The sequence below is a fragment of the Eschrichtius robustus genome, chromosome 7 (genome assembly GCF_028021215.1).
Source record: "Eschrichtius robustus isolate mEscRob2 chromosome 7, mEscRob2.pri, whole genome shotgun sequence".
Lineage (NCBI taxonomy): Eukaryota > Metazoa > Chordata > Mammalia > Artiodactyla > Eschrichtiidae > Eschrichtius > Eschrichtius robustus.
Window position 1 is genome coordinate 1,805,742 of NC_090830.1, and position 25,035 is coordinate 1,830,776.

The 25,035-nt window shown below is 41.1% G+C and overlaps 1 protein-coding gene across 3 annotated transcripts in view; it reads right to left on the reverse strand.

Moving 5' to 3' along the window:
- ARID5B (AT-rich interaction domain 5B) overlaps positions 1-25,035 on the reverse strand; it is a 188,738-nt gene that overhangs the window by 80,207 nt on the left and 83,496 nt on the right. For all 3 annotated transcript variants that reach the window (XM_068547476.1, XM_068547477.1, XM_068547479.1), the window contains one exon: positions 16,190-16,420. In XM_068547476.1, coding sequence (XP_068403577.1) covers positions 16,190-16,420 — 231 coding nt within the window. The remainder of the gene's footprint in view (positions 1-16,189; positions 16,421-25,035) is intronic.

Genomic DNA, 25,035 nt, shown 5'->3' on the forward strand with positions numbered 1-25,035 from the left:
CATTTCACATGTAAGACATGGAAACAAGAAGTCAACTGAGGGGGCTTCCCTCGTGGCGCAGTGGTTAAGAATCCGCCTGCCAGTGCAGGGGACACAGGTTCGAGCCCTGTTCCGGGAAGATCCCACATGCCGTGGAGCAACTAAGCCCGTGCGCCACAACTACTGAGCCTTTGCTCTAGAGCCCGCGAGCCACAACTACTGAAGCCTGCACGCCTAGAGCCCACGCTCTGCAACAAGAGAAGCCACCACAATGAGAAGCCTGTGCACTGCAACAAAGAGTAGCCCCTGCTCGCCGGGGCGAGCTAGAGAAACGAACTAGAGAAAGCCCGTGCGCAGCAACAAAGACCCAACTCAGCCAAAAATAAAAATAAATTAATTAATTAATTAAAAAAAAAAAAGAAGTCAACTGAGTTGCTGAAGCTCCCTATTTAGTATGAGGGTCAGATCTGAACCCAGGTCTCCTGACTTCCACCCAAGTGCCCTCTCCTGTGTTTTTTCTTAGTTTCTCGGGAATTATTAGCACTAGTGTGTACCTCTCCAACGTCCTGGTTCTGCAATAAAGGCAAGGCCTTCACCTGAGCCCACTGCCTAAGGAACAGACCGCACCTTCTGCTGCTATTTCTTGCCACACCGTACCACTCGTATGGGCACCAGCTACAGCCCAAGGTTCCTCCATCACGCCTGGACAGAAGCAAACAAGGAAGGAGGAGCTCGCGGTAATAGTTACGTTGTCGACTTCCTTTCTCCATTCACCACTGCCACCGATGCCAACTTTAGGCAATCCCATGACACTGAGCCTTAATCTTAAGTGTGCATGAAGTGTAATTAAAACATGGGACATTCGCCATTTAAATTCAGGAGGTCTGAGACTAAAAGTCAAAATTTTAGTAAGTCCTTCAAGAGACTGCTGATGAGGTGAAAATCTTTGCCTAAACTCACTTTCTTGCGTAAGCCCAGTATCCACTGAAGAAATTTTTTCCTGTTGTGCTTTAGAGCTGTACAGAAACTCAGGGTCTTCATTCTGAGCACTGGTTCTGTATCTTCAGCCATAGCTGTGGAAGGTTCAGAAGATAAGAGCTGATTGTGAACTCAGCCCATAGCGGGCTCTGATTATCTGATCTCTCCACTCTTGCTCAGAAGGAAAATAATTTTGGCAATAAGAGATTCCTGGAATTTATCCTAAAGAAATCATCAAAATGCTGATATTTTTATATATAAAGATGTTCATTACAGTGTTAATTATACATTATACACTAAAGCAACAAAACAAAACCCTGGAGAAAACGATATAAACTTCTAACAGAAAGGGATTATGTAAACTCAGATACGTTCATTTTATGTACTATTATGCAACCATTAAAATGGTGTTTATAAAAATGTTGACAATAATATGAGGAAAGGTTTATTTTGTAATAACTAAATTAAGATACAACAATTGCATATATAAGATGTTCTCAATGAAAATGCTTTGGAAAAAGACTGGAAGGAAATGGATGAACACTGATGAGATTATTGGTGCTATTTAGGAAGGCAATATCAGAGTGGATGAGAACGCCAGCTTTGAAGCCAGACAGACCTGAACTGGAATCCAGCCTGACCACTTACTAGCTGTGTGGCTTACTTGCTGTAAACTTTCTGAGCGTCTGTTGTTCCCCTGTGAAGTGATGGTTAATACGAGCCTCCTTATAGGGGTGCTGTAAAGATTTTTTAAAAAATAAATTTAGTTATTATTTATTTTTGGCTGTGTTGGGTCTTCGTTGCTGCACACGGGCCCTCTCCAGTTGCGACGAGCGGGGGCCACTCTTCGTTGTGGTGCGCGGGCCTCTCACCACGGTGGCCTCTCCTGTTGCGAAGCACGGGCTCTAGGCGTTCGGGCTTCAGTAGTTGTGGCACGCGGGCTCAGTAGTTGTGGCACGTGGGCTTCAGTAGTTGTGGCACGTGGGCTTCAGTAGTTGCGGCACGTGGGCTCAGTAGTTGTGGCTCGCGGGCTCTAGAGCTCAGGCTCAGCAATTGTGGCGCATGGGCCTAGCTGCTCCGCAGCATGTGGGATCTTCCCGGACCAGGGCTCGAACCCATGTCCCATGCATTGGCAGGCAGATTCTTAACCACTGCGCCACCAGAGAAGTCCTGGGGTGCTGTAATGATTAAGCAAGAAAATGCATGGGAAGGGCTTAGCCTAAGGCCTGACATGTGGTCCATACTCAGAGAAGAGTGGCAATTATTATTATTATACTTGTATTTTCCATAATGGAAATAATTTCATGAGAAAATTATTTTTGAAAAACATACGAGCTGGGGTTTTTTTTTTTTTTTTTACTATTTTTTTTCCTATTGTACAAAGGGGATGGGGGATGGGGAACATCTGGTTACCTGAAGATTCTGGTTAATTAGAGTTTGCTGCATATAATCTTGCAGCTGTGATGCCATACCCTTCAGCACTGGGTCACACTTGGCGGGGAGAGCATTTAGGCACAGGGTGAGAAGCTGATGCTCGAGTCCTATTGAGGTCCCACCACTACTGCACTAATGTTTAGCCACTGATTTTCCTGATCAGCTCAACTGCCCAGTGGGGCCGGTGACACCTGTCCTCTTGGTTATATAGAGTTGTTCAGAGGTAAGGCATCAAAGACTGGGGGAAGGTCTTTGACGTGTCTGAGGAAGGGTCTTCCATGAGAAGGACAGTCCTCTCGTGAGCTGTGAATGCAGGGGTGAGGATGGGATGAGCAATTACCAGGGCTGGCAGTGGAGAGACCACACTCTACAGCTCTGAGGTCACCTCCTCAGCTCGGGCAGATGAGGTCAGCAAGTCAACTTAGGGGGGCGCTCCACAATACTCCCTGTTTGTTCAAGTCCTCACACATTTCATATCTTCCCTTCTTTCAAGAACTATGGGACAGAATGCGCTCCCTAGAGCATAGGACCTGTCATCGGTGCTACAATGAAAACAAACCTCAGAAGAACCAACTATTACCAACCTCCTCCTCCTCTCTGAAAGCCCATGTGCAGGGGATGGGGCAGTAGTCAGTGCCCTGCGAGAGGACAGTTTCTGGCACTGTGTGTGATATCTTTGTTAAAATATTTTATCTCTTATTTAAAAGACCTACCGCTCATGTCTGGGACTGTGAGGAAGAAAGTGTGACCTGCTAAACCCTGCGTGTCGTGAACCTGCCTCATGCAGGACCCTCTGTGGAACTCTTCTGGGAGCTAGAAGACCTCATCCTCATCCATAAATAACACAGAGCAAGTCAGGGATCCATAAAGTATCCTTGGGGCGTAAGTGCCATCCACTAAGTAATCTTCCTAATAAGGAACATTATACTGGCTGAGCCTTTTCTTTCCCCACACTTTCTGATATGATTCCACCCTGAACTGTAATCTATATATACTATGTTCCTGATCCATAGAACCCACATTTAATTAGAACTTGGCAGTGTTCTGTATGCTAATGGTCCCGCCACCATTCCTTTTTTTTTTTTTTTTAACATCTTTATTGGACTATAATTGCTTTACAATGGTGTGTTAGTTTCTGCTTTATAACATAGTGAATCAGCTATACATATACATATATCCCCATATCACCTCCCTCTTGCATCTCCCTCCCACCCTCCGTATCCCACCCCTCTAGGTGGTCACAAAGCACAGAGCTGATCTCCCTGTGCTATGCAGTTGGTTCCCACTAGCTATCTAGTTTACATTTGGTAGTGTATATATGTCCATGCCACTTTCTCACTTCGTCCCAGCTTACCCTTCCCCCTTCCCCGTGTCCTCAAGTCCATTCTCTACGTCTGCGTCTTTATTCCTGTCCTGCCCCTAGGTTCTTCAGAACCCTTTTTTTTAGATTCCATATATATGTGTTAGCATATGGTATTTGTTTTTCCCTTTCTGACTTACTTCACTTTGTATGACAGACTCTAGATCCACCCACCTCACTACAAATAAGTCAATTTCATTTCTTTTCATGGCTGAGTAATATTCCATTGTATATATGTGCCACATCTTCTTTATCCATTCATCTGTCAGTGGACACTTAGGTTGCTTCCATGTCCTGTACTGTAAATAGACCTGCAATGAACATTGTGGTACATGTCTCTTTTTGAATTATGATTTTCTCAGGGTATACGCCCAGTAGTGGAATTGCTGCATCATATGGTAGTTCTATTTTTAGTTTTTTAAGGAACCTCCATACTGTTCTCCATAGTGGCTGTATCAATTTACATTCCCACCAACAGTGTAAGAGGGTTCCCTTTTCTCCACACCCTCTCCAGCATTTACTGTTTGCAGATTTTTTGATGATGGCCATTCTGACTGGCGTGAGGATACTCATTGTAGTTTTGGTTTGCATTTCTCTAATGATTAGTGATGTTGAGCAACCTTTCATGTGTTCGTTGGCAATCTGTATATCTTCTTTGGAGAAATGTCTATTTAGGTCTTTTGCCCATTTGTGGATTGGGTTGTTTGTTTCTTTGATGCTGAGCTGCATGAGCTGCTTGTAAATTTTGGACATTAATCCTTTGTCAGTTGCTTCATTTGCAAATATTTTCTCCCATTCTGAAGGTTGTCTTTTCGTCTTGTTTATGGTTTCCTTTGCTGTGCAAAAGCTTTGAAGTTTCATTAGGTCCCATTTATTTATCTTTGTTTTTATTTCCATTTCTCTAGGAGGTGGGTCAAAAAGGATCTTGCTGTGATTTATGTCATAGAGTGTTCTGCCTATGTTTTATAGTGTCTGGCCTTACATTTAGGTCTTTCATCCATTTTGAGTTTATTTTTGTGTATGATGTTAGGGAGTGCTCTAATTTCATTCTTTTACATGTAGCTGTCCAGTTTTCCCAGCACCACTTATGGAAGAGGCTGTCTTTTCTGCACCTTATACTCTTGCCTCTTTTATCAAAGATAAGGTGACCGTATGTGCATGGGTTTATCTCTGGGCTTTCTATCCTGTTCCATTGATCTGTATTTCTGTTTTTGTGCCAGTACCATACTGTCTTGATTACTGTAGCTTTGTAGTATAGTCTGAAGCCTGGGAGCCTGATTCCTCCAGCTCTGTTTTTCTTTCTGAAGATTGCTTTGGCTGTTCAGGGTCTTTTGTGTTTCCATACAAATTGTGAAATTTTTTGTTCTAGTTCTGTGAAAAATGCCATTGGTAGTTCGATAGGGATTGCATTGACTCTATAGATTGCTTTGGGTAGTATAGTCATTTTCACAATGTTGATTCTTCCAATCCAGGAACATGGTATATCTCTCCATCTGTTTGTATCATCTTTAATTTCTTTCATCAGTGTCTTATAGTTTTCCACATTCAGGTCTTTTGTCTCCTTAGGTAAGTTTATTCCTAGCTATTGGTATTTGATTCTTTTTGTTGCAATGGTAAATGGGAGTGTTTCCTTAATTTCTCTTTCAGATTTTTCATCATTAGTGTATAGGAATGCAAGAGATTTCTGTGCATTAATTTTGTATCCTGCTACTTTACCAAATTCATTGATTAGCTCTAGTAGTTTTCTGGTAGCATCTTTAGGATTCTCTATGTATAGTATCATGTCATCTGCAAACACTGACAGCTTTACTTCCTCTTTTCCGATTTGGATTCATTTTATTTCTTTTTCTTCTCTGAGTGCCGTGGCTAAAACTTCCAAAACTATGTTGAATAATAGTGGTGAGAGTGGACAAACTTGTCTTGTTCCTGATCTTAGAGGAAATGGTTTCAGTTTTTCACCATTGAGAACAATGTTCCGCCACCATTCCTTGATGTCCACAATGAATTCTGATATCTGAACGTGAGAGGCGGGAAAGGTGGATGCACTAATTTCTGGATACACGCTACCATTTGCCCTAACTTAAGGATGCTCCTCGACTTCCTCAGAAAGAGCAACTTCGAGGTCGTGCAGACTCCAGGGACTGTTAAGCTTCGTAACAAGTGAACAATCTTCAACCAAAGACATTGACCAATTTATGAAGACTGTTCCTCTAGTTTGAAAAGGTGAGTAAATGTTGAGAGAAACCTGGTTGCTTTGAGCTAGACATGTTCCCTTGAGAATTAAATCAACTGGCGATGAGCTAAAGTTTAAAGATTGAGGTCAAGAAGTACTTGACTCTAAGGAAGGTGATAAGATAGATGATGGAGATTTGAAGCCCTCTGGAATCTAGCAGAGTTTTTATATTATTTCCACAAGCATATGTTGTTACAAAGATGAGTATGGCATGATTCTTACCCCCCCCCCCCCAGTAGCTTAGAATCTAGTGAAGAGAAATGCAGTTGACGCTGGTAACTTTAATACCAAGCAGAAGGAAAAAATAACTTTGGAAAAGTACTGAGTAACACAACAGGGATAAGGAGCAAAGTGTCCAAGATGATTATTCTGAAGCTACTCATTCAGCCTAGAAGCAGTCCTTTAAACAGCCAGGAAATCAAGCAGGCACCTTGCTCCTTTACCCGCTGCTGCGAAGCTCGTGCAGCGCTCCCTCTCTTATACACCCAAAGAAACATTTCCAGTTTAATAAGAGACACATTGATTTTTCCTCCAAGAGGCTTCCTCTGGGTCTTAACCACAATGGGGCCTGTGAGAGAAGGACTCAGGAGCACGTGAGTCCTCAGGGGAAGGTGACATCTCCTAGGAGGAAAAAAGAGTTCTGCTCGTGGAGGCTGTTTTTTTGTCTACGCTGAAAGCCAAAAATGGCAGAGGAAAAAAACCTCATTCTCTGAGCTTCAAAGTCCAGAGTATTTTCTACCTCCTCACCTGAAATAACTTCCTCCTTTTCGAAGCCCTCAAGGTCCAGCTGAAGATCCACTTCCTCTAAGAGGCCTCCCTGACCTCCGGGCCCTCTTTCATACATCTTTTAACTCCACTGGCACCTAGACTTTGACCTTCTCCGTTCGCCCTTCACAGACTGCCCGGCAGCCTCTGTGAGATGGCAGAGCTTTCCCATTTGCAAAGCTTCACGATATCATCTCTTTGAACGCCAGAGTAACTCCAGACTCTTAGCTCCATGCTCCTCTCACTTTGTGGTGGAAGTGTGCCCACGGTGGTCAGCAGCCTGGGAGGGGGGCGGTACAACTCGCACGTCAGCAGCACGTTAGGCCTGTGACCCTGCAGCCACCATGTGACCCTAAGGTTGCTCATGGGTCAAAGGCAGGATTGTTAAAAGGATCACAGATAACAGTGGCAGTGACCACTGCTCTACGGTTTATCTCAACCACCTTGATTTGTAAGTGTCTTGAGAACAGAGACCAAAATCCCAACAACGCCTGGAGCTCTGCCTTCAACAGAGTTGGTGCTCAGTGAATGCGTGGATAAGCACCCAAGAAGCATCAGAACGCACAGCCTTCTTCTGCCCAAGTCCCATGTTCTTTCGCCCTCCAAGATGACGACTGGATAGCCAGAAAGGCGGTTCAGAGAGGAGAGTCTTAGGGAGAGAATTTCTAGGCAACTTCCAAAGCGAGCATAAAGCCCAGATGATGGAATCAAGGCCCACGCCAGCCAGCAATGAGGAGATTTCCTGAGCAGGCAGCACAGCTAGCTCCTTTGCCAAGAGCTTGGCTACTCAGCGTCCTTTGAAAACCCATTTCCAAATCATGGCAAACGAAATTTAATTTTAAAAAGGGAAATGATTTATGTGCTACAGGAATAAAGAAGTGACAGAAGCAGGAAAGCTTGCATACATTTCATTTTTTGAAATTAGACCTATAATTTTTTCATTAAAAAAAAGGATGCCAAGTTGGGAAAGCCAAGGCACTCTAAGCAGAAAATTACAGAGAGGTGTACAATGAAAGTCCTGTCAGCATCGCAATCCCATGCCTTAAAAAGAGTCCCGGAGAACACAGGCTAGTTTACTACTGCCCCATTCAACTTCTAAAGAGTTCCAGCTCTTAAAGGGCTTGATACTCACATCTGCTTCTCTGATGAAGTGGGAAGCCACTGGGAGATCTGAGCAGGGAAATGATCATTCTGACTGCTGTCTTGAAAAGAGACCAAAGGACAGCAAGGGCTGAAGCAGGGAGACTGGTGTAACATAGACAAGAGAAGACGCTGGCATCAGAGTTTCTTGATCCCAATCCAATGGTTTTCATATTTTGAATCTTTACCATCATTCCTTTCTAAACCACTCCAACACATACCAATCCCTCTAAATCCTACAGAACCTATTTTACATTGATCATCTAGAGACCTGGTGGTCAGTTATCTGTTTCCTGTCAGCCTGATGATCTCCGGAAATCTGCCAGATCTTTCCGAGCAGGGACCAAGGTGAGAGGCACGCAAGTATCATGGTTAAGAGTCACCCTGTCTAGGCTCAAGACCTGGTTTTACCACTTGCTAGCTGTGGCATGTTGCTGTGCTTAAATGTCCTCATCTGTAAAATGGCAGAGAGCAATGTTATCGATACACAGTATGGACGTATCCGTTCATTCATGTAACCGATATTTATTACATACCTACTGTGTGCCAAGTATTGTTCTGGTCTCCAGGCATGTGGTTGTGAAAAGACAGAAGAGTTCCTGGCTCTTAAAGAGCTTACATATAGTATGGGTGGGGAGGAGGCAGACAGACTAAAACATGTAAAGAGACAAATATAGGAGTTCATTTCCGATAGGGATGAGTGATAGGATGATAATGATACACTGGGTGATGGGATAGAGCCAGATTTGTGGAAGAGGGAAGGTCAGAGAAGACTTCTCTGGGGAGGAGATTTGAGCTGAGGCTGGAATGACGAGAAGAAGCCAGACCCATGATATCTGTGGAAACACATTCCAGGCAGAAGGACAAACAAACAAGTATTTCTGGAATGAACGGATGTCGAATGAGTTTTAAGAAGCAAATGATACCTCATTTTCCCTGGCAGTCTGTATAGGTATGAAACGATTTTGTGCATGTTTTTTGAGGAATCACTGTGGACCCCATATGTGGTTAAGGTAGTATTGGGTGGCGCAAGAGGTACAAGAAGGTTCTGTTAACGTGAGTGCTTAAGTAGTACTTGCCATGTTCCATCTAAGTGCTTTAAGTGATTAACTCATTTAATCTTCACAACAACCCCGTGAGGCATGGTCTATACCTAGGAGGTATGGTCATGGCTATCGCACATTTTGCTAATACCCTTCCCACATACTACACTGTAAGATCCTTAAGAGTAGGGTATTTTTCTGTCTTGTTCACAACTGTGTGCACAGGCACCGCTTGCTGCACTGTAGGTACTGAATACATATCGGCAAAACACAGGAGTGGATACGGGCATACTGTGTATCAGACAACGTCCCGGGCCCTAAGCATGCCCAGAGAGCCTCACCCACAGTCCAAGGAACTTAAATCAATCCAGTTTCCCTGACAGGATAGAATGAAGGAGTTTAGAGAGAATCTTCATTTATCAAGAAGATTTTAAAAATCAAATGAACACAGACTTACTCAGGACCTCGTTCCACCAACCCTACCCCTAACCAGCACTTCTGCCTGTGATTTTTCAATGACCTGGCTCCTTCCTGTAGCGTGTGTGGTGTGTGTGTGTGTGCACGCGTTTTAACTGATAAAAATATCTGTTTCACCCTGGAGAGGAATACGTTGATCTTGCTAAAGTAATAGGATATAACTTTCTTGCTTTTCTCGATAAAATCCTAGGTGAAATATTAGCCAATATAGACACAAATCCTTTCTTCTGGGGTGAACAGAGTGTATTGAACCCATGAGTCCAAATAGTTTCTAATAACCTATGGAGTCCACTCAGCTACAAAAGGAGTCCAGAGTTATTTTAAAATACATTTTAAGTTCTAAAAACAGAAGAGAAATCCACTAATCCTACCCACTTCATATATCACGACTCTGTAAATTAATTTACAGCAGCAACATAAAAATTCTTTCTATTAACCCCCAAAAGGGTTGGCACCCTAGCTTCCAACGCCTCTGCCCAAGGAGGCCTGTTCTCCAGTCCTCTTTGTGTCTCGCTGTCCTGGAAGCCAAAGCCCTATGTCCACCATTCCATGTACTCTAGAGCACATCCCACACACCTCTACCAGCAGACGTACTGGGGTTTGGTTGACTACGTGGTATGATGAACTTAACATCCTCTCTGGCCCTGCTTTGGCAGCTACGTGGAATAAAGAGGAGGTACCAGGAGTGGTCGTGGTTAGACCATCCTCTAATGATAAACAGAACCTCTAGAAAATTTCCAAGACAAAGCAGTCCTCCAAGCGAGATCTCTGAAGGTGAAGGCCTTCTACGGAAACAGCAATGTACAAGAAGCACAACTCCTTTGCCACTCGGCTTCAGTTAAAGAGAAACATCTGCCTTGTTATCATTTGGGAGGTGGGTGGGCACCGCAGGCAGGCAGGCAGGCAGGCAGGGGAAGCCTGAATGTGGACAGGGGCCAGGAACAAAGCCATCAGATCATCGAAATCCACTGAGACCATGAAACCTACTTTGGCAAGGAAAAAATGTTTACTCACTTACAAATTCCCATGATCTTTAGCAAAACAACTGCCTTTCCTTTCATTTCCAGCAAAACATGTGATGTTTAGAGGGGAAGAGGCAGTGTCGTCCAGCTCGTCCTTTACACTTCAAAATAATTTTATAGGTCCTGAGTTTTCTTTCATAAAACGTCAAGGTTTCATCCCCTCTTCTGTTTCCCTCCCTCCCTTTGCTTTTTCTCCTTTTGTCTATAATGTCATTATTTCACCCCACAGGAAAACGGAAAGTTCAGGGCAGAGTCAGAAAAGCGTCTTTAAAACATACTGTAAAAAGTAGAAAACTATTCTTTTCCATTAAGGTTCCAGTAAGAGCCCCAGAGCCTTAGGAAAACGGTTCCTTTATTATCCAAAGAGGACGATGGGTTTAGATGACTACGTACAAGTTGTCTGAGGCCTAAGACTCCAACAGAAACAATAGAGAATCTTCATTTATCAAGAGAATTAAAAAAAAAAAAATCAAGTGAATACAAATTTTTTCTGAGCCCAGCAAGTGGGCTGTTACTACTGGATTTTATAGATGGGGCAAGTGAGGGGCCTTACGTCACTTGCCCAGAGCACAGCAAATCAGACGGTTGAGCCTTGATTAAACCGGGGCTATGTGCCTATAAGCCTGGCACTCTTTTTATTCAATACTATACCATGTTACCCCCCAGCCCCTCAGCAGAGGCTATGTCTTAATATTGATGTAGCCAACTTCTCCCCGAGGATCAGGGTTCACGGTGTTCTCCATGTGGACCAAACACCAAGAGGACGGTCCATCTCATCTCTGTTCTGTTCGGGTGATTTACCACATCCTTCCTTTAACCCCATCCCACTCCTTGGTCAAGAAGCCCATGCACACACGCACACGGGCACACACCATCTGCCAAGGAACTTAGAAGCATGACTTCTTATGTCTCTCTACAATTCAAAACTCAAACCCAAATAAACCATACTTTTATTAATTTTTTAACCAACCATATCTTCATCCATTTAGCCTCACCCACCTTTAAAAACTGATTTCATCTCATTTACGTTGGGTCTGCCTCACATCTCTGATAGAAGCCAATACCTTAAAGTTATCCATTTATCTACCATACTGCGGGTGCCTCTGTTTGGATTTAGCTGTCAACACCTCACACATGTGAAATCAATTTGTGTGATATTAATGTAAACATTGTGCATTACAAACTGGTGGACATTTTATTGTTCTAACAGGAAAAACAGACAAAATGTTTGCAGGTGTGTGTTTTCTCTACAGCACAGACAATAACACACTATAAATGACAGTATGTGTTTTACAAAAGGATCATCACATTATAAAAAGAGGTAAAAGTAAGGTGGGGGGCTGTCAGAGAATGTCTTATGCTAGCAGATTCTGACAGGACAGTGGGGGGCGGGAATTATACGTAGGGTAAAGATTTTTATGAAAAAAAATTGCCATTCGTAATGTCACTTTCCCCTCATTGTTATTATAACCTCGTTTCCTAATTGCGTGTGCAAGACAACCAGTTTTCATAATGCTTTAGTGCGGAGTCCATTGCTTTAGTTTTAAAAATAGTCAACTCTCTTGTGCTAAGAAAACAGCACATTGCCTTTCAGAGCATTGTAACTGACAAGATGGAAGAATGCGGGCAGGATGCTGAGGCTGAAGCTTTTCAATCACCTAACATTAATACGATTCAATTTATGCTTATGTCATAGGTTTAGACATTGTGCTGCAGTGTAAGCAAGGAAGGGACTTGAATAAAATACACTGAAGAAAGCAGATGGTATGCTATCAAAACCCTTCAAGCCTAAAATAACCTTTCCCAAGTAAGGAGAATAGTTAATTAAAACCAGGATATATTTACTCTATGCTGAATATCTCAATGTAAATAAAAATCAAAATGACACTACTGTCATGTGGGACTAAATGATGAAATTTCATCTATTCTCTTTTTCTTTCATAGTTTCTAATCAAACTTTTCATTAAACAGCTTCATAAAATTCCATGGAGAATTTATTTACAGGGACTCGTTGCAGATTTAAAAGCCTTACTTTTATTGTTCAATTAAATTTGTTATTCAGTGGACGGCATTAAAACAATGGGAAAGGGGTGGGGTGTCTGAGCAGTTGGGCAAGGTGGTCACACAAGCAAAGTCCATTTTCGGAGATGAACCTGGGGAATGGGAGTAAGCTGGATGGCACACAGAGGAAACGAGGGGACATCCCTGCTCGAGAAAGCAAGCCCAGATCCGTTCCAAAGCCACGGCCTGGGTTTGTCCCAGCCCGGGTCCACCGACTCACATTCATGTCCTACTGGTAGAGGGGGCATCAGGCCATTTATAAGTCCCACCCAGAGAGCATGGCCTCCTGAGGGTGATGACTAAGGGCAAACAAATCTAAGAGAGACCAACAGCTGACCCAGGGCAAAGGCAACCATTCCTAATGGAGTCTGGACCTGAATTTTAAATGATCTAGGTATTTCTAAAACTTTTTTAATAACCTCTCTCCCTATTTTTATTTTTTAAAAATTTTTATTGGAGTATAGTTGATTTACAATGTGGTGTTAGTTTCAGGCGTACAGCAAAGTGAATCAGTTATGCATATACATGTATCCACTCTTTTTTTTTTTTTTTTTTAAGATTCTTTTCCCATATAGGCCATTACAGAGTGTTGAGTAGAGTTCCCTGTGCTATACAGCAGGTTCTTATTAGTTATCTATTTTACATATAGCAGTGTGTATATGTCAATCCCAATCTCCCAATTTATCCCTCCCCTTCCCGCCGCTTCTCCCTACTTTTAAAAACCAGATCCAGCTCTGCCTTTTCCATGAGGCTTTCCCTGACCCCTCGCCATGATATGACCATCTTTTCCAGCCAGGCCATCTGCTGCATGCCCCCAGCTCACTGTGAAATGCCTACGGCACGTGCCTTCTACAGCACTCACCCAATACTTCATCACTGACTTTCCTGTAACATGAGTCAACCTTTCAGGTGCGTTAATCCTGTCTTCCTCAATTAGATTTTAAATCCTCAAAACAAGCAAGGACTGTGTTTTGTTTATCTTTGGAACACTCCCCTCCCACCCTCACTCCGTAACCCCATTTAATAAAAGAAAGCAAAAGATATATTAGTTAATAAAATAAACATTATTTAATCATAGGAAAGCAGACACTGTCCTTTCGAGAAGGACCCTGGAGGTATTTTATGGCAATTTATGAATTTCATGTGTCAAAGGCGTAGCTGCTAAATGCTATGCACTCTTTGCCATCAGCTCCACCATTCATCCACCTGGTGATATGGCTAATAAAATTTGATTTTTACAGCCTAGGCATACTGTTACCTAAATTACATTTGACCAATTACTGAAGTCACCAAACGTGTGGTACAGAATATGTACTGTGCAGAAAATTCATCTGTGGGCCCCCCGGCACTCACGGTAATCTGACAGAAGTGTTTCAGTCATCTGGCAGTGTTTAATATTAGGAACATTTGTTTAATGCCAGTCACTAATTAAATTTATGTTCTTCCACCAACTGTTGGTTGGAGAAATCCAACCCCGCGTTTCAACAAACCCTTAAACCCATGTTGATTTCAAATATAACCAGTTGGAGGTTTAAAAGGAATTTCTCTGGAAATTGAGATGTATGACCAGAAGTGCAAGGTGGGGGAGGGATGTTGGTGAACGTGTTCAAATTGGGTCAGAATAAGCTTTTTTTCTGTTCACTTACTAAAATGAAACCCTGTAAGAAGTCCCAACTATTTGAAGTATAAACTTAACTAAAAAAATCTGATATTCTAATTTTTAGACTAGCCATCTAGAAGCTCTTTAAAGGTACCCTTATTTCAAAAGAAAGCTTCCACTTTAAGAGGCTGGAGAAGAAAAACAGCATTAAAATTAGCTATACCAGAAGAAAATTCCGGAAAACATTCAAAAGTCAGATGCTTGTGTTTGTGAGAACATTTAAAACTAATTTAGTAACTCTTAAACAACCATTGTGATCGCTGTTAAACTGGAACTTCTATTACCAATTCTAGATACAACAGCTTTGAAACTCCATGACTAATAACTCTTCAGTTAGCCAAAAAGGTTAAAACATTTTTTCATTATATTACACGTGAAACTCTAATTTTGAATACTCTTAAATGAGGGAAAGCGTTTTTTCAGTTCTATTTTGTTTCAGGAATTTAGAGACCTCTTGAGCAGCAAGCAGGACAGAGAAACCCTTTGTCCTGGGAGTAGGGGCTAGAGATGAAAAACTCAAAAGAGAAGTATTGAAAAGGGAAGATTTATAAATGTTGATCTGAAAAGAGAGTATGTTTTAAAAATGTATTAGATACATTCATCTACTTAAATAAAAAGGTTATTTGAACATTAAGAACGATAAGAAAATCATAACTTGCATAAACACTATTACTCTCTTACAGACCGATAAACCAGAGTTGTGAAAGGCACCTGGAAAAAGTTTGTAACAACAAAAAAAGTCATGTCTAATAAACTTAGGTCCCCTTCCTCTCTTTTCTCCCTTCGTTCTTGGATCAAGATGAGCCGTCTGGTCACCCTACCCTCATCTGCCCACACACCTACTACTTACAACATCCCCGCAGCAGCTCCAGGGCTGCTGGAGTTGTGAACAATCAGACTGGAGAGGCCACCGTGGACCCCCAAACCACGGTGAGGCCTGTAATGGCTGAGCAGAATAATCTGAACCTGAATAATCCGCAAAATTAGGCATCCTCGGAAAGAGATTACCCAACAGAATCAAGGAATGTTCTGCCCCAAGGAACCCCGTCATACTCTCTAGGCCAGGGGTCTCCACTGCGTCTGCACCCAGATACCCACACGGGGGCCAGCGCGGCTCAGTCATCACCCCGCTCACTCTACGGTGGTGATTCCCAGAGAAGGGAGAGGGTGAGAGTTGGGGGTGCCTTTGCCTCTGTAAATATAGGAACTGCCAGGCGACACGTGTACTACGATGACGCGCCCCCAGGGTATTCTGATGTCCCTGCCCAGCCTATTGAGAACCACTGATATGATCCAATCTCTTCAAGAAGGAGATGAGAAAGTGAAGATGTGAGAGATGTGATTTTATCTTGCCTCCAGTCTTTCACGGCATCATGAAAGGTCTCCTAAACTTAGGATGTGATCTCTTCTCTTCCTTCCTTTCTATCTACAGAGATCTCATGACCAATCAGCTGAACAGAGATGCAGATACAGATATGTGTGCACATACCCATCTTTGATGGGCACAGTGTATAAAGATATATGTATATGACAAAATTAAGGGGCATGGGGATCTATTATCTATCTATATCTATCTATCTGTCTATATCTATTTACCTTATGATACTGAAGTGGTTAAACTGGTGTGTTTTTTTTTAAACTGGCGAATTTTTATAGCTCCTTATACCACTGAAAAGGAAGTGATCAGTTAAATGAAAAAAATCAGTATCTGAATAGCCGAACCCTTTTAAGAAGCAACTAGCATAAAAGCTTCCTGTCCTATGAAGTCCAATTTCAAGGTTGACCAAGCAACTCCAGACTCTGTCTTGAACAACAAATTCTAAAGAATAATCCTGGGCCCTGGTACACACAGGCTGCCAAGGTGGCAATGACGTCTTATGCCGCAATCACTGGGGGGAGGGGAGGGGTGGGTGGCACACAGGGCTTGTCAAAGTAAGCCCCGTTCCCCATCGCTGCTCTTCACAAGAACTGAAAACAGCCAAACACACACGCACAAGTTTCATGTAGGAAAAAAAAAAAAAAAAAAAAAAGACTCACCAAACTCATCGCATATGCTCTCATTTTCTATGAGAGTTGGGTGGTCAAAGGTGTCCCGACAGTACAGGATCTGAGGGTTCTTGCTGACCACTGCGATGCCCCCCAGGGCCAACGCAAACTGGTCCGTGAGAATGGAAGACGGCTTATCCTGGATGCGTTTCAGCATCGAGCGGTAGCGGCAGTACTGAGGGTAGCTGAGAACTATCACGTTCGTTTCTTCCTCGTCCTCCCCTAGACAAACGAGAAAACACTTCCATTACCCTTTTCCCTCCAACAGAGAACTGTCGTGGCCCTGGCATCATTTCAATGAGCACCTCTGGTTTTGTACTAAAAACAGAGTCTTCAAAAAGACTCTTGCATCAGTTTATCTTCAGCACAGTTCGGCTACTGCCAGCATCCTCTCAGCACCATCACCCCTCCAGCTCCATGAAAAAGCCTCAGGCAGAGAAAAGGAAAAGAGTGGGATGGATAACCCCACAGACACATTAAGCAATGTTTAGGTCACCGGCAAGCAGCAGAACCAGAAAACTGTCTTGAAAGAATCTGATGTATATATATATTTTAAGCATTAAAGGCATTACCGTAGGAAAAAAATCAGAATTTTGTTGAGCTTCTTTATACTTCTTTCCACAGTTTGGTATTGCTTTTATTTTGGATTATGTCATCTTTCAGTGCTTAAAGCCCCTGTAAAGGTCATCTGGCCCCAGAGCGATGTCTGTGGGTCTGAAGAGCATCGTCATCTGCTCTGGTGGTTGTTAGTTTTGCTCAATGAATATTTCTCATTCTCTCTATGGTCCTGTGGAAAGGCCGTACTTCCCTGCCCATTGAGGACAAACGGCTGTGTGACTCGTTCTGGCCAATGAAATATGGCAGTAGTGGGCGGCTACTTTAAGAGCCAGTGTACCATGGACCACACTCTCTCCCTCCCTTTGTTCTGGACATCTGTAATGTTTCAGACAGTGGCTACTCTGCCAGTCTTGGTCTTGAGAGAGGATAACACAGAGCAAAGCCCCTGGTTGGTCCTAAATGGATGTATAAACGTAAGCACTTGTTGTTTCAAGTGAGACTGTGATTTGGAGGTTGTTTTTGCAGCGTGATCTATCTCAATGTGACTGATACATCCACCTTCCCCGCCCTCCCCCCAACCCATACCCCCTATCTTCTAACGTTTCTCAAATCCATCTGGTAACTTAGCACAACGCAGAGGACCACACTGAGAGGACTCCCCAGGCATCTCTGTGAGAGCTCCATCAGAACCAACTTAACTCAGGAGAATGTTTCAGCAACTTTAATGAAACTCCCTCTTACAATGATCTTAATGCTTATTTACACCTCACCATATTAAGTGCTCATTTACAAAACCCAGATTCTGCGTGGATGAATCCTTCCTTCATCTTAAGCTTGAGAAATGGCACCCCCTCCCTTTGTTATCCTGCCACCTGCAAAACATCAAGCTGAATTTAGGCTCCATGACCCAGTTTGCCATCACTCTCTATAACCACATCATCAGGGCGTTTGTAAGCAATTCCCAGATATGTCAGTTGCTTATCCAAAGGGAAAACACTCAATATTTCAAGCCTTTACCATGCTGCAGGGAACTGCACAAAACAGTTGTTAAGGATACCAACACTGTCGTGGCCATCTGGTAACCAGTGGGAGACGAATGAGTAAGGACGGAACATAATGATGGGACATAACCAGTACCAAAGGAAGGTGTGCATGTGACCTTTTCAGATAGGAGGCCATTACCCAGATGTATTTCTAATTATGTTCACTTAGTTCCTCAGGCTGGAGGCTTCTTCGAGAATGGAGACGTTTAGCTGCTTTCCAGATGACATCTTTTAACGGTTTACGTTGCTTAGACTCCTGCCTGGCTTGTGGGTAGCCACTTCATCAGCTGGCACACTTAATTAAAAGGAAATATGTCTACACTGAAAGCAAGTCCCCAGTGAAAAGTAGTTCTGAGATGCTGATCTATGTCCCAAGACATGCCAATTTGAGATTTTTACAGTAGATCAAGACACTAGTTCACACTTTGGGTTCAAATCTGTGCTTTCTAGAGAGTTAAAGCAAAAAAATGTTTTAGTGGAAATATCTACCTAACATCATCAGAACTCCAGAGTGTCTAAGTACTATTGGAAGAAGCAGCCCATAATGTGTCAATTGCATCATTACACTCTATTTGTCCAGGATGACCAAGATTTCTCCAAGATCGTCCAAGATGAGAGACAGGGGTATAAACATGAACCCTCAGGACTTATTTCAGCATGCTCAGCCCCTAATGCCATCTCCTGTACATAGTAAATACTGTTCAAATATCCGTTGATTCCAAATCTCTTGGCTTTCTGTAATGGGTGGGGGGTGGCAGGAAGCTGTACTAGTTTCTCCAAGAATTCTTGAATGAAATGGAGAAAGTCATGCTTCTCAGGCTGAATAAAGGTGAAAAAATGAATGCTTCAGAGTTAGTTTTATAGCAGGAGATGTCACCTGGACTCATGGGACCACCTCACTTCCTTCCTATCCCTTCATTCTCCTTCTGTTTTTCTCTGACCATTTTTCGTGATGATGCCATCTCTAGTTTCTTCTTAATTTTCTATTCTGGATGAAATCAGCCCCCTGGCTACGTTCTGTGCTTAGAAATAACTTTTTTTTTTTTTTTTTTTTTTTTTACTCCACCTCATCCTTCAACCATTTATCCCTCTTTCATCATGCAGTTTCTAAAACACTAACCAAAACATGTGGTCCTTCTCTTTCTGATGGAAAAAAAATGGCAAATTCCCTCTGACCCCAAGTCATGGAAACACATGCTATGATGTCCATTCATTCTGGAGATAGTATCTCTAAGAATGTTCCCAGGACCGCCTGCATCAGAATCACATAGCGGGGTGTAAAGAGGCAGACTCTGAGGCCCCAATGAGAACCTCTGACTCAGAATCCCTAAGGTTGGGGCCCAGAAATTTATATTTTTAACAAGCTCCCAGGTAGTTCATGCACATTAAACTTTGAAAACACTACCTGAGTTTTACTTACAGTTATTTATTCAGTTGGGCTTTGATCTCTCTCCTCTCTCTCTCTATATATATACATTTTTTTTCTTTTTTTCCTGTTTTTAGGTATATGCTTCTATCCAAAACCCCAATGTACCTGAAACAGAATACAGGACCAAATTCCCTTCTCCTTGCCACTTTCCCAGGACTGTTACAGGTATCACAGAAGACAGCAAATGTAAAAAAGCTCTCTTAACCAAAAATATGAGGAACTGAGGAACTGTTTTCTTGTTTAGGAAGCAGAGCAAAAACACTAGTGCAATTTCTGGTGCTAATAAAAAAACATTAAAATTTACAAAGGCCTTTCACATAGCATATCTTTTGTTTGTTTGTTTCTCACAACAACCCTATTAGCATGACAACCTGTTTATTAATATTCCCTGACTTAGAGATGGGAAAGTTGAGGTTCAGACACCCAAGTGACTAGTCCAGGATCTCAAAGAACTAGAAAGTGATGGACGTGAGACTATAACCCAATCTTTTAACTCCAAGTTTGATGAGCTTTTCATTATGACAAAATGTCACTAATAATAATAATAATAATAACAACATTCCTTAGGGTAATATCTTGATTTCTTTTCCTATATGGGTGTGGCTGAAATAAAATATTTTTCCTTTGACATATGATTATTATTGTTGTTGTTATTGCTGTGGAAGAGATTTAACTAATTTACAATATTAGGGATGAGGATGGTGGTCTTGATCAAGTAAAATAGGAGACATCCGTTTCATCAAGAACTGTTGAATTCAGCCAGTTATAAGCCAGAATTCTTCTACTCTGGTTAAGTTGACGTGTCCTTATTTTGGAACACTGAAATTCCCATTGTAACAATTTAACATTATTGACACACCTTTCATGTTTATCAACTTTCTACTTTCTATCCACATGATAGGAAATAAAGTCAACTCTAGGCTGTGCAAGCCTAGAACTCCTGCCCCTCACTGAGAGGTTAGAGGCATAGCTGGGACCTGGTCTAATGTGGCAGTGCTTATTGATTCCAAAAAAAAATAATAATAATTATAACTTTGTTGCTTATTAGCAGAACCATCCATTTGGACCAGAATTTTGGCACTGTTTGGACAGAGGCAAATTTCCAACCTTTCAACTAGATATTCCCAGAGGAGCTGCCTTTAATATTTACAAAAGCAGAGAAAGTCCATGAGACCCTCAGGACTCCTGTGAAGAGGTTAACAAGCATTCTAGGTGAGAGTCAGGAGAAAATCCAGAGTAAAGGTGAGAGCTGGAAGAACCAACAATTCATCTAGGTCAAAGTTTCCCTGAGTGAAGATACCCTGGATCTCTTCTTTGGAGTTTAGGCAGAAGTTTCTTGAACCGAAGAAACTTTTTTTTTTTTTTTTTTTTTTTTTCAAGACAAAGTGTGGTCACCTTAATATGAAAGGTATGTACAAGAGAGTACAAAACTGAGTTTGGAAGAGCTTTCCAGGTCTAAAATTCTATGATCCTATAACTTCCTCCTAAGCCTTTGCATTAACTTCTTCCTGATACAGCTACAAAAATATTAAATTGTTCAACAGCTGTCATATTTTATTTTGCCCTAGTACATTAAGAAACAAATAAAGCCAAACAACCTTTCAAGAATTCTTAAATTCCTCAGCTACTTCTTTCCTCCTATGCATTTCATACACACACAAACAAATACTCCTATGCAAAGTTACGCATGAAACAAGGGCTGACAGTAAGCACTGTGTAGGACATCTCCCCCTGCCCAATTCATAATAGGTCTAGCAGATAAATCTAAGAATGAATAAAGAGTGGATAAATTGCACATTTGTTTAGCAAGAGACAAACAACGTGTTCCTGGAACAAAGATTTTCTTTCAGCCACACCCACATAGGAAAAGAAATCAAAGTATTACCCTAAGGAATCTTTCTCCAACACACTCTAGTTGGTTGGGTTATATACACATTACTTGATTTCTGTCAACAGAAAATGACCAGCAATAAATTACTGGTACCAAAGACTGAAATTTCAAACCATAATTATGATATTCTATTAAAACGTCATCCTGTTCCTCAAGTCCCCCTCCACCAAAAAAAAAGTGTGCCTATTTTAAAATGAAATATTCAAAGGGAATAAGAGTCCCCAAATTACTAAACCTTATTTCAACTTCAGTGAAAAGAACCTTGCCTATTAAAAGTTAATACCTAAAGTACACTGCTTGTAATGCTCAACCAAAATTACTCTAATCCTGCACTTATATCATAATTACACGTTTTGTTAACCTCTCTCAATGTCAATTTTTCACTTATTTATGTTTTCAAAGTCCAAAACAGAATTCCACTGAGAAACTGTAATTATAACGTGAGACTCCACACAAGCTTTTCAAACAGTAACTGTATACCATTGCTTTAGTCCTCAGCGTTGGGCTGGGAGCGGGGAGAAGGTGGGGGGAGATGGTAAGAGCAGGCATTCATTCTGAATAGCACGTTGCTCAAGTCGTCTTTGTAAAAAGAGAGATGCATGAAATAGCAAACACAATGAATTAATGGAGCATTGACTTTCAAATATCCATAATGCTATTTTTTTAAAATAGATAATGGTGGCCAAATGCACAGAAGGCTGAAAACATAAATTCCGGAGGAGAAATTTGCTTTTATCTCTTACACAACAATTTAGAAATGTAACTTTCTTTTTCATTCTGTGGGGAGGAGGGAAGGCTTGTTTCGGAAACATCACGCTATTATGCTTACTGAAAACCACTATAATCTATTTCTAACATCACAGTAAGCTTAAAAAAAAAAAAAAAAAAAAAAAAACTTAAAAAAACCCTCGCACCAGGATTTTATAGAGCCTGGTGGAAAAAGTATGCATGTTCCTTCCTGCACCTAATTACCTCAACTGAAAAATCTGCCAAGTATTTTGCCCTTTAGTTCTCTTAATCGTATTAGGGCAAATGCATTTGGATGCCAATAGAAACAAACATTTAAAGATTTTCACTTAAAAGATTCCAAATATGTATGAAGGTTATGTTTGAGACACAATGTCCCTAGTCCTTCAAAGATGATATACAGTGTTCTTTTTTTTTCCCCAAGCAAATATGAATTTGCTCATGTTATAAAACTTGATGTCTAGTTTTGAGACAATTTAAGTAAAATAATGTCAATATGAGAGGCTCTTACAATGATTTATGCTTCTTTCTGTTACTTTATTACATTAGACATTCCTTTCTCAAAGCTTTATACTTTTCACTGTGCTCCTAGCAACGACCCAAGGCAAAGCATCAACTTTATATACCTGGCACCATTCCAATTCTTACTGCTATTGACAATTATATTGAAGTTTCCACTTAATTGCTACTCTGTTGTGACACTGAATATTTGTCATAATTAGGCATTTCCTATTTTCCGTCCATTCATTTTTGATTATTACTGAAAATGAAATTTTTTTATTCCAGAAAACCTAAGCATGAAAATTCTACAGATTAGAGTAGCTACAGCTGTTACTATCATTACCAACATTGTAACATGCAGCAAAAAAAAAAAAAAAAGAAAAGAATATAATTTCTCGGAAGGTAATTTTCCTTTCAGTCTAAGTGCTCTTATTCATCTTACAGTTACTCAATGATTTCCTGTTCTAATTACAGGACATTATACAGAAAGACGTTTGTAAAAGGAAAATGCAGCAGTGCATATGACTTAAATGGCCTGAATTGGTTGAAAGTGTTTAAAATTCACAGTTGTACATTAACTTTATCAATTCCTGATTACAATTCTGTGTAAACGTGTAATGTGTCCCTACATCTCTCATAAGGCAGTCAACCTAGTACCCAAAGTTAGTACACATCAAAGGGGAAAATACAGTTGCAGTTAAACTGACGTTGAAGAGTTGGGGTCGAGGAAGATCAGTTTTTTGGTTTTTTTTCTCACCAAGGCTGTTAAATTGGAGGCACGCCAAGATAAGGAGTGGAAAATATTAATAATAAAAATAAATTAAATGCCTGAATAAAAGGGAGAGAGAACAAGATTCCATCCAGAATAGAAATGCAAAGGCCACAAACTATTTCATAAAAACATACTGTGACGTAAATTGCACATCAGTATTGCACTGCTGTGGTTATTTTGAGAAATGGTTTGTACTGTAAGTCAGCTGGTGCTGCCCCACCCTTAATGATTTTGTAAGTCTCTACACAGTAAGCAAGTGGGGCAGCCCTGAGATTGCTAAGACAGAAAACAGACCTAGCCAAACAGAACTGACAATAAAAAGATAATGTACTTTTAACATAACAGAACAAGAAGATTGGTTTTATTAACTAAAAAAAACCCTACTTTAAATGGTCCCCAGCTTGCCATTTGTTTTGATAAATGGAAAGACAGATCTTCCCAGGATAGGCAACAAAAACACCACTGGAGAACTTATAAAAAGAGAATATGGGAAAATATGTCAGTGCATGGTTACAAACAGAACAAAGAATATTTCAAATGTAAAACCCAGGGTTTTAACCAGCTGTTTCCAAAAGCAAGCCACTTCAAATGGATGGATACACAAATATAAAAATACGTGTTAATATGTTAATATCAGCTTTTGCCCTACTACTGCTTCATCACTCAAAAAAAGAAAACAGAAAGCTAAACTAAAACCAAGCACTGCCATCACACTTCAAGGAACAAATGAACCTACTAAGAGGCAAAGCCAGCTCCACCACCAAGGGTCCCCCAAATGGTCACTGAATTCTAAGCTGCATTCAAGAGCCATATTAGATTTGTTCTAGAGAATTTTGTGTCTGATTCCCACATGGCTCAATTCCGCCAAATTTAAATGTCATACAAGACAGGGATTATGCAACAGGTGTATCTACTGGTGAGACCACATGGCTAGAATGACACATAGGTAAAAGTGGTGACCACATTTGGGGTGTGATTCTAAGGGGTCTGATTTACCATAACCTGCCTCCCTTTCACAGGATTAACTGTTAAGCTACAGTCAACCATTCACTTTTAGTATCGGTGAGTTTCAGTGTCTGAAGAAGAAAATATAAAGAACCCTCGAGACCCCCTAGGAGCCAGATCTTAGTCAAAATTTCTCCTACTCTAAAATTATGTCAAAGAGATTAATTTATCCATTTATTTATTTACTAGTGACCCAGGTAAGGCTATTATATTGGATTTGAACTTAGTTCAACTCAACCCTCTCTTGTTTTAGAGGAAGCTACTACTAAGATCCAGTTAGCCCCTCTGGTACCATGACAAAGTTGCTATAAGAGAAGGAAACTTGACCATCATTAGCACAACTGGTCTTAAAAATCATATTAACTTCTGCCATCTTTCCCCTTAAAATATCTACACAGCTTTTTATTCTTATTTTGTAGCTTATGTCTGCCATCATTGCGAGAGTCACAATTCCATTCCTGCAGCAGCCATGTAAGCCTTTGACATTTGAGAGACCCTCCTGAACCCCCAAACTCATGAATAAACCTAATTAAGGTGTGATACTGGACAGATCAATAGCTAAATGATTAACTTCCACACATTAGTCTCTCAGCATGTAAGATCTGAATTTGTGCCTTAACAAAATGACATCACTATTTGTCATGACTTTCATGGACATGATTATTTCACTAGTCAGCACTGATCGAGCTAAATCTCATCATTTCCAACATGGTTTGTATCAGGGGGAAAAATCTGTGTGTGTGGAGAACTAAACACCAAATGATGCAAGACTGATTAATATTGATTACCTAGTGCTCAGCATTTTGAAGGCATTCTATATATATATATATACATATGCCTACATATATGTGTGTGTGTATATATACACTACATAACAGAATATATATCTGG